General features: G+C 37.6%; 1 protein-coding gene across 1 annotated transcript in view; it reads right to left on the bottom strand.

Annotated features, from left to right (window-relative positions):
- Positions 1-2,713: 2,713 nt before the first annotated feature.
- Positions 2,714-16,300, bottom strand: part of NAV3 (neuron navigator 3) — a gene marked incomplete at its 5' end in the record, with an annotated part of 137,357 nt that continues 123,770 nt past the window's right edge. Inside the window, 10 exons of the mRNA XM_066319210.1 lie at positions 2,714-3,201; positions 5,377-5,580; positions 8,247-8,365; positions 8,980-9,176; positions 9,604-9,675; positions 10,619-10,773; positions 12,740-12,975; positions 13,688-13,856; positions 14,106-14,201; positions 14,795-14,892. Of these exons, the coding sequence (XP_066175307.1) occupies positions 3,082-3,201; positions 5,377-5,580; positions 8,247-8,365; positions 8,980-9,176; positions 9,604-9,675; positions 10,619-10,773; positions 12,740-12,975; positions 13,688-13,856; positions 14,106-14,201; positions 14,795-14,892 (1,466 nt within the window). The remainder of the gene's footprint in view (positions 3,202-5,376; positions 5,581-8,246; positions 8,366-8,979; positions 9,177-9,603; positions 9,676-10,618; positions 10,774-12,739; positions 12,976-13,687; positions 13,857-14,105; positions 14,202-14,794; positions 14,893-16,300) is intronic.

Here is a 16,300-nt window from a genome sequence, read left to right as displayed (position 1 = left end):
TGCTGAGTCCTGAGGAAACTCAAACGGGTCTGCTTGTCTGGGCTCTGACTCCAGGGAGTTTAAAATATTGATGTATACTTGCTGAGGAAGTAGCTCTAAGTTGTTTGAGTTTCAAAATAAGGCATTATACTTTACCAGTTTTGGACAGATTTTTTTACAAGCCTAAAATCAATAGGCTTGTATTTAAAAATAATCCTAAAATGAGGAGATTGTGAAGTTGTTTCTGAATGGAATAACCTGTTCCCACCAAGGAAACAGGCATTCAAAAATCCTGCTGCATCATTGGAAATGGAAATAGTACTTAATTTTGTTTCTAAAGAGATTAGTTCTGCTGAATACAGAAAAATCACACCCTTCAGTATGTCATTTTTCTTTCCTGTTCATATATTTGAAATAATATCTGTTAAGTAGTCCTTACTGCAAAAACACCAGACTGTGTTTTCAATAAATAATTCCACTTTAATGGCAAAGTAATAATTTAGACAGATACAGTGTGCACACCTGCAAAAAAAAAAAAAAAAAAAAAAAAAAAAAAAAAAAGAAAAAAAAAAAAAAAGAAATATGCAAGCTGGTTTACAAGCTAGAGGAACAATAAACCAATAGAAAATACATCATCCAGTTAAGTCCGATGACACCAAATACTTATTATTAGGGTTTTACAAAGACTACAAAAATTTTCAGATGATTTATTTCACTGTTTCTGTCTATTTACAAGATATGTTACATCAAAAATGTACAAAATATAAAATGTGTACAGACAAATGTTTCACAAACAATTTCTGAGTTGTAAACTAGGTGGACTCACTGAGATGTATTGCAGGAAGTTTTGTATATGCAATATTGTGTGTTTGTGACCTAAATATGGCAGGAAAAGGTTTGCAGGTTTGCTCAGAGCACAGGTACAAGAAAGAGCAGCTTTGCTTTAGTTCTTTGAGTCAGTCAAGGTGTATGAACTGACATTTTGCATCAGAAATGGCTCCAGATTTGGGGGGGCACGATGTTGGTCAGACTGAATCCTACGTGCATAAATTCAGAGTTTTATTAGGGCAATAGCACCGTGTAGGAACCTCTAGATTCAGCGATGCAGCTCAGTGCCATTTGGAAACTGCATTGATTTCTTTAAGTTACAGCAGGTGGCCACGGGGTGGCCACGAGGAGTGAATAGCACCAGATACACATCCCGAAGGTAACATCCGTGGAGGTGTACAGTACATGACTACACAATGCCAGAGCCCTTGGGTACCTTATTGTTCACGTGCACCTATTTTAACCTCATGGCTCTCGTGGTAAAAGAGTGTTTCCAGTTACTCTAAGCGGTCTGGATGCTGTCTGGTTGCAGCCTGCCCTGACATATGAACTTCAAACATTTTCAGACTTTTCCCCCCAAAATGTATTGGTTTCATACAGATATTGAAATGTGCTAACTGTAGCATTGATAGCTCCTGCATAGTCTTAACAGCTGTAAATACAGGACAAACACACCAGGTAATAACAGCTTTAAGGTTTTGCATTCTGTATTTGTTTGCAACATACAGGAAATCTCAGCAAGTGAAACATCTCTTAACACCAACAGAATAAAATACAAATTTTTTTGTTTGCTTGTTTTTGATTTGATTTGTGCAAGGCTCTTTTTTTCTTTTCTTTTTTTTTTCTTTTTTTTTCTTTTTTTTTTTTTTCTTTTTCTCTATATTTACAATACCCACCCAGTAGACTGTGCAAAACCAACCCACTTTTACAGTATAAACTCTTCCTCTTCCACAGTGGACATCACTGCTTCAGTGTTCTTTTATGCTGAACTCTTCATGTACAACTATAGCAATCAAAACAACATGCTGAAACTAGAAAAAGAAAAAAAAAACAAAACCCCATATATTTGTGCTCATGCTGCATCAAGTGCATCCAGCTCTGCTGGATAAGTATTCAAAACATCTATCCTCCTAAAAATTCCGTTCCATGGGACCAAATGGATTTTAGTCGATTTTTGTCAGCATTTAGGTGGCAGTGAAAGTGGGTTTAGGTTCCTTGTGTACTTCTGAGGGTAGGCAGAGAAATCTATTCACAAGATAAAAATATTATATAGCAACTGTTCTTTCTCGTATCCATTACTTTAAAAAATCATGATATACAGATATGAGGCTACTATGTTAACTGATGTTTTCTCATTAGTAAATGAAGAAAAAAACAGTGTAAATTACCAATGGTTTAGGAATTAAACCAACTGTAAAACTGTTCTAGAAATCTGTTTTAAGGCAGTGAGACAGCACCATAAGAAATGTTCCTTCTTTCACTGAAAAGGCTCAAACAAATGAAGCCCTAAAAAGCCTTTAATCAGTGTTGGTTAATAATTGGTAGAAAACTGTTGTTAAGGAGTGGGCAGGCGGTTAAAAAAGACCCTTGTGGTAAAAATAACTTTATAAAATCTGTGACTTGCGTACTAAAAACTTGATGGAGCGCATCACCGTGACCATGGCAGTTAGAATTAAATTGGCACTTATCCAGCATATCACAGTCATGTTTTCTGGTGATTGCACAATACTGTTTGTGCTTTCTGAGTTACTATCATCTTTTACTCATTTTGGAATAGGCAGTAGTGTGTAACACAAACACCACTGCCATCCTGTGACCAGCACCATGTGGCACAACAGAGGTTAGAAGATAATTAGAAGACTGCATTATTCATGCAGTACCTCAGGGTAAACCAAAGAAGAAAAAAACCCAAAGAAGTTTCACTGTAAACTTGTACAGAGAAACACAGAGAGACAGAGAGAGAGAAAGAGGATAAGGGAAAAAAAAATTCCAGTTTGGCTAACACGTGTGCAATCTGCTCAGATGCCCTTGGTCTAGGGCACTTTCCAGTTGACAAATGGAGTCTCACTTGGCTCCATAGGTATTGAAACGCTTTGAAATCAAACTAATTCAAGCTTTCCACTTCAATTTTTCTTCCTGACTTTGCAGTGTTAGGTCTTCTGCCTCCCTGCAACACACCATTCTTACTCAGACACCTTGGTGTGCTCCTTTAATACTGGCAGTGGTCTAGTGGAAACAGATTTTACCATCATCCTACAGCAAGATTTGTCCCTTTCAGAGAGTTGATTCAAGAGATGAATCCAAAATGTCGTCATGGTGGCTGGTGCTATCACTGTCACAGCTCTGTGCACTCGAATAGTTGGCTGCCTCTTGAAGCCTCATTAGCATATTCATCTGAAAGAAGAAAGCAATGTTTACATAATCTCATCTCATCTAATGCTGCAGTGACCGTGTTAAAATTTAATTAAGCTCCCTTGCTGTATGAGGTGTGCTGGTACCTGGAGGAGCGACCATACAAAAAGATTTCACAAAGGGCAGGGTGTTAGTGGCTCCTACTGGCACTCTTTTCATTGCCTTCTGGTTTTTAAATAGAAGTTTAAAGGTCCAAAGAGGGATACAATGGAGCTGCCTGATAACTCTTTAATTCAGGGGCGAGGCCAGCTGCAGCTGCAACCCTGGCAGAGGAAGGAAGCTGTATCTCAGCTGGACATCTGGGCCCATATTTAGAGATAGTTAAGCTTCCAGATAATTTTTGGATGGTGTAGATGCATTACGCTGGAAAAGCAACTGGAAACATAATCACACTAACATACCCCCTCTACAAGAGAAAGATGGGGAGGGAATGAGAGAGGAGTGGACTGATGCCAGCTGCTTCATAGATGAGCCCTATCTGTTGTTGAGGGACTGACCTCAGGAGTGGAACAGCAACAGATCCTCCTATCCAGGAGAATAGAGCCCCCCATAATTTAGGGAATACTGGTACCTGAAATCAATCTGAAAATCATCAAATAGCAGCATTAAGATCCAGAAAATTACTTGGATGCTTGATGGCTAACTACATAATGGCCAGGATTTTATTTATAAACCGTCTACTTCTGCCAGCATGTTAAGGAATGGAACCAACGTTGACAGTACTTCAGTGTTTTTCAAGGAACAAAAACACTGTCGTTACAAAAAGAAAAAAACAAAGCCGAAGATGTATTCCTATTGGTTTGTGTTTTAAGCCCCTATTTCCAGTTTGTTCAGAAGTCCTTACATCTCTATGCTTTCAGCTTGCACGGTGAAGTTTTCTCTAGGCACTGAACAGTGTTATCAACACTTTTGTGCAGTTTTTGCTGAAGGTATCATGCTTGCAAACACAGGATACCTGTGATGGGTGTTCAATACATCCTGCATGAGACATGTCCTGTTTCCACAAGTGCAGTGTCTGCCCAGCCAGGAGCTCCACGGGAGGCAGGGGGCAAACCCTCCAGTCAAAACTTTCAAGCTTCTGATATTTACTCAGGTAGAGATGCTGACCACAGTGTGCAGGGAGCAGGGGTGAGTGGACACTGAACTCAGGCTGCCCATAGTCTCAGTTTTCATCATAGTGGATATTATGCTGTGCTGGAAGCCTGTCCAACACACTCATTGGAAACCCAAATCACAAGGTCAAAATATCACCTGAAAGCTTATGGAATGGAAGAGGAGTTCAAATAAGATGATTTTCTACACTCCTTCAGGACACAAGGTCTGGTTTTGAACATGAAACAGTGAGGCTGAGGAACCATTTTCTTAACACTGTTAAGAGCTAAATGCATTTTTCTCTGAGAAATGCCCTTTTCCAAGGGAATGTATTCTGCCTGTATTCTAGAAATACAGTTCTCTAAAGTGGTATTTTGAATTGTGATAAAGACAGTCCACAGAGAAAGCACTACACAAGAATAGCAGTTCAACATATGCATTTTAATAGTCCATTATCAGAGGAGGCAGTGGTAAACCCAAATATCTGGGATCGTATTTAAATAAAACAATATGTGGCATTGAGGGAAATCAACTTCTTATCATTTAATGCCACCACACTTGCATTCCTTCTACATTAAGACCATTACACAGTCATCAGTTATCTTGAATTATTATGAGAAATGGGAGGATGGCTAGCTTCTATTTTCACTGAATTCTCTATGATAGGTAAATTAGATAATGTGAATATTGCAGTCCTTCATTTGTATAATGTAGATGAAAAACTGCTCAGTGAAGAAAGATGTTTTCATGATAAAACTGATTAATAAGCTGCTGAAGAGTGGTAGCCAAGCAGTATAATGATGAAGATCTGATACATGGTACCAGATATCAGATACATCTGGGCACATGAGAAATGCAAACAATGTAAGGACATATCAACATGTTGGTGATGTGTGCCCTCCTGCTTCCTTTCGTTTTCAACATTTTCATAAATTTTAGGAAGATTCATTTTAAAAGCCTATTGTGGAGCAGTTGCGCAGTGCTTTTTTACTGCACAGTGTACGGTTTAACATGTGAGATTAAAGTGCATACTGAAAATCCTTTTACCAAAAGGTTGAATCTTACCAAGGGATCACCCTCTGTATCAGTCTGCGGAACGTGCTTTGAGGTTGTTCCTTCTTTTGCTGATGCATAACCTTCATAACCAACATCTTCAGGCCTTAACTGAAGTAGTGATGGCCACTCATGCTGTAGAGTTGCAGAGCTCCATGGATAGGTATCAGCTACCCACTTGGAGGGATCCTCCCAGGGTGCCCTCTTACCGTACATCTATATTATGGATAAGACACAGGTAAGTATTCTACTGAGTTTTCAGTACTAGTTGTAACAGCAGAAAAAAAAGTCATCACAAAAAATCTAAACCATTTCAGAAACAGATTTTCTTCCAGACGTTCTCAGTACTCAGGTAAAATAAGACCTTAAGGACATCGGATCATCTCCACTAGTGCTGCTCCTTCAATACACACAGTGGCTGCAAGTTAGAAAATGCTCCATAACTAGTGACACTTGTAGACAATAGCAAAGTGCTTGATGCAATGTGAAATGAGACCTCCAGGTAATTTGCTTAAGGCATATCAGGGAAATTAACACAGGCCTATCAAAAGCATTCAAGTTAATTGGATTTTGTTTGAAGTGAATTAGGAGGTGGCAGTACAGATTGTTCACTTCTAGCAAAATGAGATGCTGAAGCAGACATCTGTCCACATCCTAAATGTGGTAACTTTCAGAAGGTTAAGAGAAGAACTTCACAAGATATATATTTTTCCTTACTATGAAGCATAAAATGCTTATGAATCTGGGAGGAAGGCAGAGGAAGTAAGAAAGAGAATATTGTAATTTTAAGGGATCTGTTAGCTTCCTCACTAAAATTTACCCCTGTGTGTATTGCTGCTCACAAGCAACATGTTAACTGAGAGCCCCTTGGTTGCTGTTTCAAAGATTTCCTTTAGCTGTCAATGACACACGGGGATGGGGAGCAATCCACCAGGGCTTTTTGCAGTTTCTTCCGCCTCAAACAGTTTCACACAACCCAAAGAACACCAAGGCCATTGGCAGGGCAAGCACTCACGGAGGATATAGGTGGGCTGCACTCCTAAAGGGAATATAACAGAGGAGGACTTCAGTGATAAAGGCAGAATGATGGGCTTGCCTATCTGCACAGCTGCTGCTGGGCACTTGCTGAATGCTGAGCTTCAGCAGCCAAGTTCCCTGCATTAGGCACAGAGATACTCAAACTTCTGCCCAGAACTGAAGCTCGGATGCTGTAACAGGGATCTGCCTAAATAAGCCAAGAGAAATGTTTCCCAGAGGTAGCAGGCTAACTCCAGGCTGTAGCACTTCCCTTCATCTGAGATTAACAGTGACTAAATCTTTTCCAGAATCTAGAGCAAGGCTTGTAAATCCTATGTCCGACAAGTGAGTTTGCAAAGTACTTGACCAGAAAGGCAGTTTTTATCCAGCTTCGGTTCCAGGAACACTTAATTATATGATGTAAAAGATTTCTATTATTAATATTTTTATTCTATGGAAGCCATCCAAAGCAGCTAAAAATTGGTACAGCTCATGAACAAACATATTTTCTTCTATATGCTGCCATCTTCTGCTCCACAACAGAAGTTTTCATTTAAGCAGTTACCCTGTATGCTTGGGGAAATATGAGCATGAAGAATATCACTGCATTTTTATACCTGGTCTAAACAAGTGCTGTTAATCTCACTGTCGCTGTTCTATCAAATGTTTGGCAGTATTTTGCACAAGGCATAAACACTGTAATTCCCAGAGAGATAAGCAGTTTTAGGAAAGTATGAGATATTCAACAAGCAAGATTCTAAACCTCCATTGCATCAGTATGTCGCTGTGTCAATACAGCTGATAAAGAAACCGCAGCTGCTTACACAGTTATTTGCCATAACAATCCTCCCTGTGCTGTGCAGTAATTTCTTTTGGTGTCATGTGTGGAAAAAAAAATGCCTTTCCACAAAGCATCTTTTTAGAGGAAATAGTATTGCAGCACATAAACAAAACAAAACAAAAAGGAAAAGGGAGAAAGCAAATTAAAGAATTAAAGATTGGGGGGAAAATACAAAAAAAGAGAATGGATTAATGTAAAGATTTAGGTTCCCTCCAAAGATGTGGAATTATCCAGAATCCTAATGTCCTCTGGTATAACCCAGAGAGTTATCCTTGTGAGGTAAGACCTCATTGCAACCTTCAGGGAGCTTATAAAAAAGAGGGGGAACAACATTTTAATGTGGGCAGATAGTGATAGGACAAGGGAGAATGGTTTTAAACTAAGAAGAGATTAAGATTAGATGTTAGGAATAAATTCTTTACAACGAGGGTGGTGAGGCACTGGAACAAGTTGCCCAGAAAAGTTGTGTACGCCCCATCCCTGGAAGTGTTCAAGGCCAGGAATTAGGTGATCTATTAGGTCTCTTTCAATCCAAGCCTTTCTATGATTCTATGGAAACATTCTTGTTCACAAGCTTTTTCCCACAAACCTATGTACCTACATGTGTATGTAGGTGGTAGGAGGATTACACAGACCAAAGCTATTTTCCGGCACCAGTGTAAAGCTTATTAACTGTTCCATTCAGGGGTAGGCTGAGGCTTCTTGACTCAGGAAGACAGTCTGAGCTGTATTTAGCCATGCTGGAAACCCTTTAAACAATGGAAAAAACCCCACCTTCCTCCAGTCACAGAGAAAAAACCCTCTTCATTAAATACAAGATATATTATTGCTGGAGCAGACAAAGCCAAATCATACACCAGAGTAAGAGCAGGTCAAAAGGAATCTGAGTCTGCCTTCTACAACCCATCCAAAGTTTTTCCTCTTGGAAATAGAACAGTATTCATACCAGGATGTACTGTTTGAAAATAGCTTGGAGAAAGCCCTTGAAAACAATCAAAAAATTTCCAGGAAACAAATAGCATACCTGGAGTCCTTCTCTCACAGCTTCCAGAAGATATGGAACCAGGGAATAGTTCCAAAGGTCTGTGAACCACACTCTGGAGCCATCAACATCCATAGGGCAAGGGAGGAAGAGACGGGGACCTGAGAAATCAAGTTGTGTATTTAAAAAGGTAGAACTAGGAAACACAAAATTCTCTTCTAAAAATTAAAAGAGCAGTACTGGAACAAGCTCAAGTTAAGAAAATACTAAAACAGGACTATATTAAAATTGCTGACAGTCTCCTGTTATTAAAAATGAACTAGTGCCATTTAGTCCAATTTTAGGGCCTGATGAACACTTACAAGTTCTATGGCAAAGCTGTGTATAAGCTGACATCTTTGCTAACATAGTTATTCCATTAAAAGACCTCAGGTCCAAGGGTTTTTATAGCTGTAATTATACTGCAGTGTAAAAGTAGGAGAAAAAAAAAGCTTAGGAAAGTTACTACTGGGGTATTTTTTTAATTGAGTTTTAAAAATTGTGATACTTTACTTGAAAGCATTTAGCAATAAAAGAAGTACCAGGAAATATGTATACTCTCTCATTAAACTTTCCATCTTCTTTTAAATCTTGCTGACAACTTGACAAATTCCCCACATCTATGTTGTACTTGCCATTGAGACATGCCAACTTTAAAAAAATAATAATGTATTTACAAATCCCTAAAATGCTCAGCTTGCATCCTTATGTCAAACCATTCCATCAATGGACTCACCAATGGTTACATCTGAAGAGCTGTGCGTTTCTAGGAAGCTGTTGAGATGATGCCATGTTTTGGGGATCCAGTCAATGATTTTCATAAGCTCATTATTGCGTATGTTCTTTTCTATTTCAGTTTCAATCAGTTTCCTTCTCAGATATCTGCCTAAGAAACCTTTAACAGGCTCTGTGTGATTAGCACACAGCACCCACCTGGGTAGAAGAAATAAATGTCAAGCAGCAATGAATAGCAAATACATTATTTCCTCTTAAACATATAGATGAAATTAATGTCATGGAGTCTCATTAGTCAGCAAGTATAACACTGCTCCAATAAACCTCATTACTGCTCACTGTTCCAACACAGCCATTTCAGGTTCCAGCAGGAACTCAAGACACTGCTGAAGACAGATGAAATGCAGGAATGCAATCATCTTCAGCGACTTGCTAGAGGTGCCAGACAGTATCTTATTTCTTTTACCATTTCCCAACACCATACAGAGACTCATCAATAGAGGAGAGAAACTGAAACTGAAATACTTTACTGTGATGAGACACAAGATCAATATTTGTCAAAGAACTGGGCTTAAAAGCAGCAAGCTGTGCAAACATGGCCACAGTAAATACAGAGTGAATGTACCTGAAATTGTGATGCATCTCCAGATTTGGTGAGGAAGAAACTCCCTGGTTCATGGTTCCAATAATATAGGGACTGGAAATATAAAAGCAGTAGAATTTTTTGAGGGAGAATTAATTCAAATATTCACACTATATTCCTTCTTTTTATGTGCACTAGGCCAATTTCAAAAGAGTCTCTGGGTGTACTATAGATTTAGTACATAAAAGTTTCTGAGTGTACTATAGATTTTATAGGTATAGTCATAGATTTAAATATTCTGAGGTACCCTTTTAAAAATATTTATTCTTGTAAGATTTCCCTCTTACACATATGTAGTTTTCTAGTGCTCATCTCTAATGAACAAATAGATGAAGCAACCCTGTCTTAATGTAATTTATAATTTGGCAGTAGGCTTAGCTTTTTAGTTTCAAAAGCCAGTGAATCTCAGGAGTAAGACATTGCATGCAGTGATTTTATGAAGGGAAGTCCCTATGATGTCACTTTTAAAGCAGAAATAACCAACGTTATAAGCCAGTAAAAGTTCTAGAAAACATTATTTTTACTCTTCCTTGAGAATAAAGGACAGTCAGCCAACTTTGTACTTCTGCACTGCTGCAGGATAACTGTGGAAAGGGCAAATCTGCTAGATACCCAGCTGCTTCTGTATGGCATGGTTTATCCCAAATTCCACTATTACAAAAGTATAAGCTGTTCTCATGGTACTAATGAGCTTGTGTAATCAGACAAGGTGCAAAGGATAAGACTATAATTCAGCCAACCGTTTAAGTATGTTCTTAAATTGTGTGGTACATTTACATCTCACTGAGAAGCATGGGAGTCATGTAAATGAAGTGAAGGAGACCACTACGTTTTTGCCTGAAAAGGGTTAAAATCATTGAAGCACATAACAGCCTTGCAGATGGTCTATGGGAGCCTAAGCTTTCACTGGGACATTTTATTTTGCAAAATAACAAGGAACTTTTACTGTTTTAATTGTAAAACCTGTGTGCAAGGAGAGAGAAGAGGTGCTACCTACCATTTGTTGTATTTACAGTTGAGGAAACCATTGAAGATGTCACTTAGTGAACTGATGTGGTGGAGGTTATCAAGAATTATGACGGCAGGGAGGTCAGCACCATTGTTGTCAGCGCTGCATTGCTCAGCTAAGTTTGCTAGATATTGTCGCAGATCCTTCAGCAGAGTTAATAAAAAAAACAAAAACAAAATCACAAAAAACCACGTCAAGCCCAGAAAAGATTAATCCAATTGGACCATAGATGTAGTTTCACTGGAAAAAAAATTTTGGAACAATAAAATGAATGCTAAAGAGTTTTACTTCCATGGATCATTCAGCTGGATCTGCACATGCAGGAAAACATGCTGCTTACAGAGGGCAACATTAAAGCCAACATTAAAGTGCTAAGAAAAGCAAAGGTGCTAAACACAAGGCAAATCATTGAAGCATTCTGATTTGGAGGATGTATTCCTTAGAAATTTGCTGATAAATTATCTTATATCCAGAGGAAAATATGTTGCAATAAAAGATACGATTTCTAATGGGCTGAGATGCTAATTTTTGGACCTTTGTTCTTATAGATGCCACATTCATATACCAAAACCCCACCACTCTGTCACTTGATTTTGGTGTATTGAACTGCTCCTTTAGATATCTCCCTTCAACTGAAATCTCACTGAAAATCTGCCTGCCTTCTTGGGGATGCTTTATCACACCTCATAATAAAATTTGTTGTGTAAATTCTTCTTTCCTGTCTGCTGTCTGGCTGCTGTTTAGTGCAGAACTAAAAGAGAGCCTTCTATTCTCAAAATATTTCATATTTTTGTCAAGAGTTGCTTTTGAGAATTTGGGCTAGTCAAGTTTTACAGCTGTATCTCTAGAGGTATCTAATTTTGTCAGGATTGGAAATACTCAGTATTCTGGACGAAGTTCCTATTGCCATTTTATTTTCTGAATCAGGGATAGCAGAATATTTTCTTCTTTGATGGGAACATGTACCTTTTTCATTTTAAGAAATACTTTTCTTTGCCTTTTTATCAGGTGTCTTAGGGAACATTATATGTTTCTTCCATGGAATAGTATCATCAGTATTATTCAAACACCCTTGGTATTTGACAATGTTGCTTGTTCTTTTTTTTTATTACAAACTCAAAAATTCTACATGAATTTTGATAGAAGTAAAGAAAAAGAGGAAAAAAACCCCCAACCAGTCCAATCCCAAAAACAACAGCCAAACACCAAAACACACACCAAGCAATATACCAGAAATCCAAAAGCTGGCTCTTTTGTGGGACAATTTTCTTTACAGATGTGTATGGTATAACAATAAAACATAAATACATTCTATGCCAAAGGAAATGGCACCACAAAAAAAGGCTTTTCACACAGTGAAAAGCAGTTATTTTCACCAGAACGGTCCTTTTGCCCCTTTGGGATCTCTATGTTTTCCCTTCTTATGATAGCATTTATTATATTCTGTGCAAATCAGAAAGCTCTCGGCAAACCCTTTCATTTTTTCCCCCCAGCTACCAAGTCAGAAGTACGCCCAATTCAGGACAGCCAAGTGAATAGTGTTATCTGTGGCTAGCACAGAAGTCCTGCTACAAACCTGATAATCCAAGCTATGTAAATCACTGGGAATGTGACATGAAGTGTGAGGCAATTTCTGGATGGTCAGCTTCCTGACCGATGGCACCAGAAATCATGGCAGTTTTATCTCTCCAGTGCTAATTAAGAAACTGAGCCCAAGACAGTAATTTCAAATCACCCCTTTGAAATCTTTGCAAAAAAGGCTGATGTTATCATCATAAAAAAGCAAGTTACAGTAGTATTACTATATATCCAATTTTCTGACAAAGGAATTACAGACACTCCAAAAATTTAGTTTACATGGGAGTTGGACTCTGCATCTATACTTAAAGCAGGCTTTCTCAAGAGGAGGAAAATTGAGACTTCCTTGACAATGCTTCAATGGTTTGTTTAGAACAGAAAGATCTGTTCCCCATACATCACTGGGGTTGGAGATTGAATTCTTACAGGAAGAAATGCTAACTGAGCAGCAAGAGTACACTAGTTAATAGAATCTGTTCTGCATCATCATTACAAATTGGACAATAGATTATGTTTTCAACTGCAACTTACCTTGCTTGACTTGTGATCTATGTTAAAAGTTGCAATTGCATCCTCAGTTTTTTTTCTGCCAGATTTAGTTATAATATATTCAGCCAGCCTGTTAGCTAAATAGGTCTTTCCTGTGCCACTGGGTCCCGAAAGAATAATTCTGCGATGCTCCATCAGTAAATTAAAGTACCGTTGGGTAATTGGCTTAGGAATTAATGTGTCAAACACAAAACTGTCCAAACTGTTTTCTTCTACGCCTGGGGATAGAAGAAAAGAAAAATGGCTTGTCCTTATCCTTGCTAAGGTAGTTATTTGGCCCAGCACCTGATGGCATCAGTGCTATGCCCAAAGCAAGGAAAGATACCACTTAAATCAAATCTTCTAAATCAAATGTGGTATCCTCCCACAAAAAATTAAATAGCAGTAGTGAATTGAGATGAGTGGGAGAGATGCAATCAAAGTAAATGTGAAGAGAAGGCTCAGTGAGGCAAACATATGTGTTTCAGACATTACTGGCAACAATGACAAAAAAAAGGTCAAAGTGAAAGCCACAAAGGTTACCAGTTGTCACATCAATGTATGTAAAATCCTTCTGAAAGCCCCTTCTCCCCTCCAATAGCAAATCCCTAAAGCTTTTGACATTAATAGAATTTTTCCTATGGAGCTGAACACAGTCTAAATATTTCTCATCATAATCTCCATTTTGGGGTTGGTATTTTTGCCACTGTTTAGAAATCTGCACTTTGTTGTGATTTGGCAGTCAGGCAGGAGAGGACAAATATTCTTAGATTTCCCTCAAAATGCTGCAATAGATATTATGCAATATCTTACAGACAGTTTATGTGATAAATGTGTCCTTGAACTAGAGATAATACAGAAAGGTCAGGTGTAAGAAAAATAAACATAAAAGGATAGGGAACTGCAGTATTGAACTCTACAGTATCTGCAGAAGTATTCTTCAGGTTTTACCTTTCAGGTTCACAGTGATGATGTTATTATCTCCAACCAGATATCCACAAGGCAGCAGTTCAGGTGCTTCTAGGCTATGGGCTCTAGTTACATCCCCTATAGAATAGCTAGCAATGCAGTCAGAGTTTAAACCCAGGCTAGTAGTTGGATCCACTCGAAAAATATACTCCTGAAATTATATTAAAACATAAGTCATAAAAATATTAATTGAATGAAGGCTATTTGGAGAACTGCCTACAGTCAGAAAAAAAAAGAACTGCTACATAAGGAATAAAGCTTAACAGTGGTGGTAGCAATATATCAAAAAAACCCTCAAACCAAAACAAAATCTTGGCAAGACAACTCAAAGAATCCAGAAATTTTCTAAAATGAAAAAGAAAATTGTGATAATTCTTAGACCAATTTTTCAGCGTCTTACCTTAAAGAGACGTCTGATTACACCATCTAAAACATCCCATTTTGTTTTTCCACTGACTCCAATTGATCCTATCAGATATGCATGAGGCTTTTGATCCTGCAAAGAGAGATTTTTGGAAACTGGACTAAAAATGGTTCTAATTAGTATTAGAATGAAAGGTTACAACTTTGGTAATAATCTCCATGCCAGAAATAGGTATAGATTGTACTACTCTGATACATCTTCATAAAGAAGGGGATACAGAATTTTGTTCTGCTCTTTGATTGCATCTGTGTTTTTAAAAAGATGACTAAAAATAAAGGTTGCACTGTATTTATAATTTTTTATAACACAAAACATGAAAACATGACAATACAATTTCTCAGCAGCAAATTCATAGTTGCATCCTAAGGAAACCAAGGCATAGATCTAATTTATAGTGACTTTTAAACAGAGATAGCAAGTCCCAGGACATCCTACTATTAATTAGCTAATAATTGGTAGTGTCTAAGCCACCACAAAGGCTGAAAGAGGCCATATGACATTAATCTGTGGAGTGTGCCTAACTGCATTGAGCATGGATGACAGTGAAGAGAGCTTATCTGTGGGACATTTCCCTTCAGTTCCTAGCTTAAAATACAGGAAACAAAAGAGCCATCATATTCCAGCATTTGCTTGAGCTGTAATTCTGCTCTGGGTAATGCACTTACCTTTGCTCGACTATAGCCTTTGTTTATAGTGACTAAAATTTTGACACTATGACCTTCTTTGTGGAGTCCCCCATCAGTGACATCATCCAACAAAATATCTACATTAAAAGAAGGGAAGTGATCAGTCTGAAAATTCATATCAATTATGTTCACATCATCAGTTCAATATTTGTTAAAAAGATTATTTGGTTAAAAAGGAAGGCTGCCATGACAACAACTTGCAATAAAATCTGTACTTATTCCTAATTTATCATTAAAAAAAAGTTATAAGTTGTCAATTTTTGCAGGAATATTAGGAGTTTAAATCATGTAGAAATGAATAGAGAATTCATAAATTTAAAAAAAAAAAATGTATTATAGTCTTGTCTTTGCTTTCCCTCTTGGAACTTTTTCAAAATGACAATGTGTTCACAAAGTAATATTGTTTAAAAACTAAATTAAATTTATGTCTTTGGACACTCATTTGTGCCTTTTTGAATGTTGTAAGAAGAGAAAACAAGAAATCTTCACATTGATATTTTTTGCTGTTAAGTAAAATAGCATTAATTTCACTTTCCAGATGATTCCTTTACCTTCTGTACATATGGCATGGATAGAGTCCCTTTCACCACCACTAGAAAACCACTTTGGACTCTTCCAGAATATGGGACTCTATTTTCGGCCATTCCTCTAAGGAAAGGCTTGATTCTTCTCAGAGGTAAAGAGTGATTTTGATCTGCTCTGCACCCATTTTTACCACTTCATTAACTGCTAAAATGAGAAAGCAGATATATTTCTGGTAAAGGCTGGGCCTACAGCTTTATTGCAAGTGATAAAACTGCTGCTTTCTTCTAGAAGTTCTCTCTGATATTTTACTGTTAGACATTTAAACTAACTATAAAATTAGATGAGATTATGGATTTACATTTTCTTCAAAGGGCAGCACTACCCTCAGTAATCCACTAACCTAAGCCCTGTTCTTTCTTAGTGTGAAAAACATCGACTTCACGACATAGTCTACACAAGGTCAGATTTCATCCATATTAAATGAGGTCCTAGTAAGATTCAGTCACTTGTTCAAAGAAAAACCAAAGAAGGCTTATGAATATAATTTATGTCAATGTATTAAAAAAGAAGTTTTCATGTTAGAAGTTTGATAATTTACATCCAGATCTAGAATGCAGATTCCGCTGTTGGGTTTTTGTTGTTGATGTTGTTTTTTAGTTCATTGAACAAAGAAGAATATTTTTCTTTTTTTTTTTTGTGAGTTTTAATAAATCTATGCTTGCTTTGTTCCAGGGAGACAGATATTCTGTGTCATCACTGAATATTTCACTTCACTTGTTTCGTGTTTTGGAATATTTGAGCAAACCTTTGAGCAAACCTAAGAGCTTTGATAATTGCATAGCTTATCTGAGGGCAAATTATGGTATGAACCCCCTGTGAAATTTTTCAATCTCTAAATGACCCTTATGTAGCCCTTTAAATTCATTCTTCTTTAAGTCTTCAGGAACGAGGAACCACTCT

The sequence above is a fragment of the Sylvia atricapilla genome, chromosome 5 (genome assembly GCF_009819655.1).
Source record: "Sylvia atricapilla isolate bSylAtr1 chromosome 5, bSylAtr1.pri, whole genome shotgun sequence".
NCBI lineage: Eukaryota > Metazoa > Chordata > Aves > Passeriformes > Sylviidae > Sylvia > Sylvia atricapilla.
Note: the sequence above shows the minus strand (reverse complement) of the source record. Positions and strands in the feature narration are given on the sequence as shown.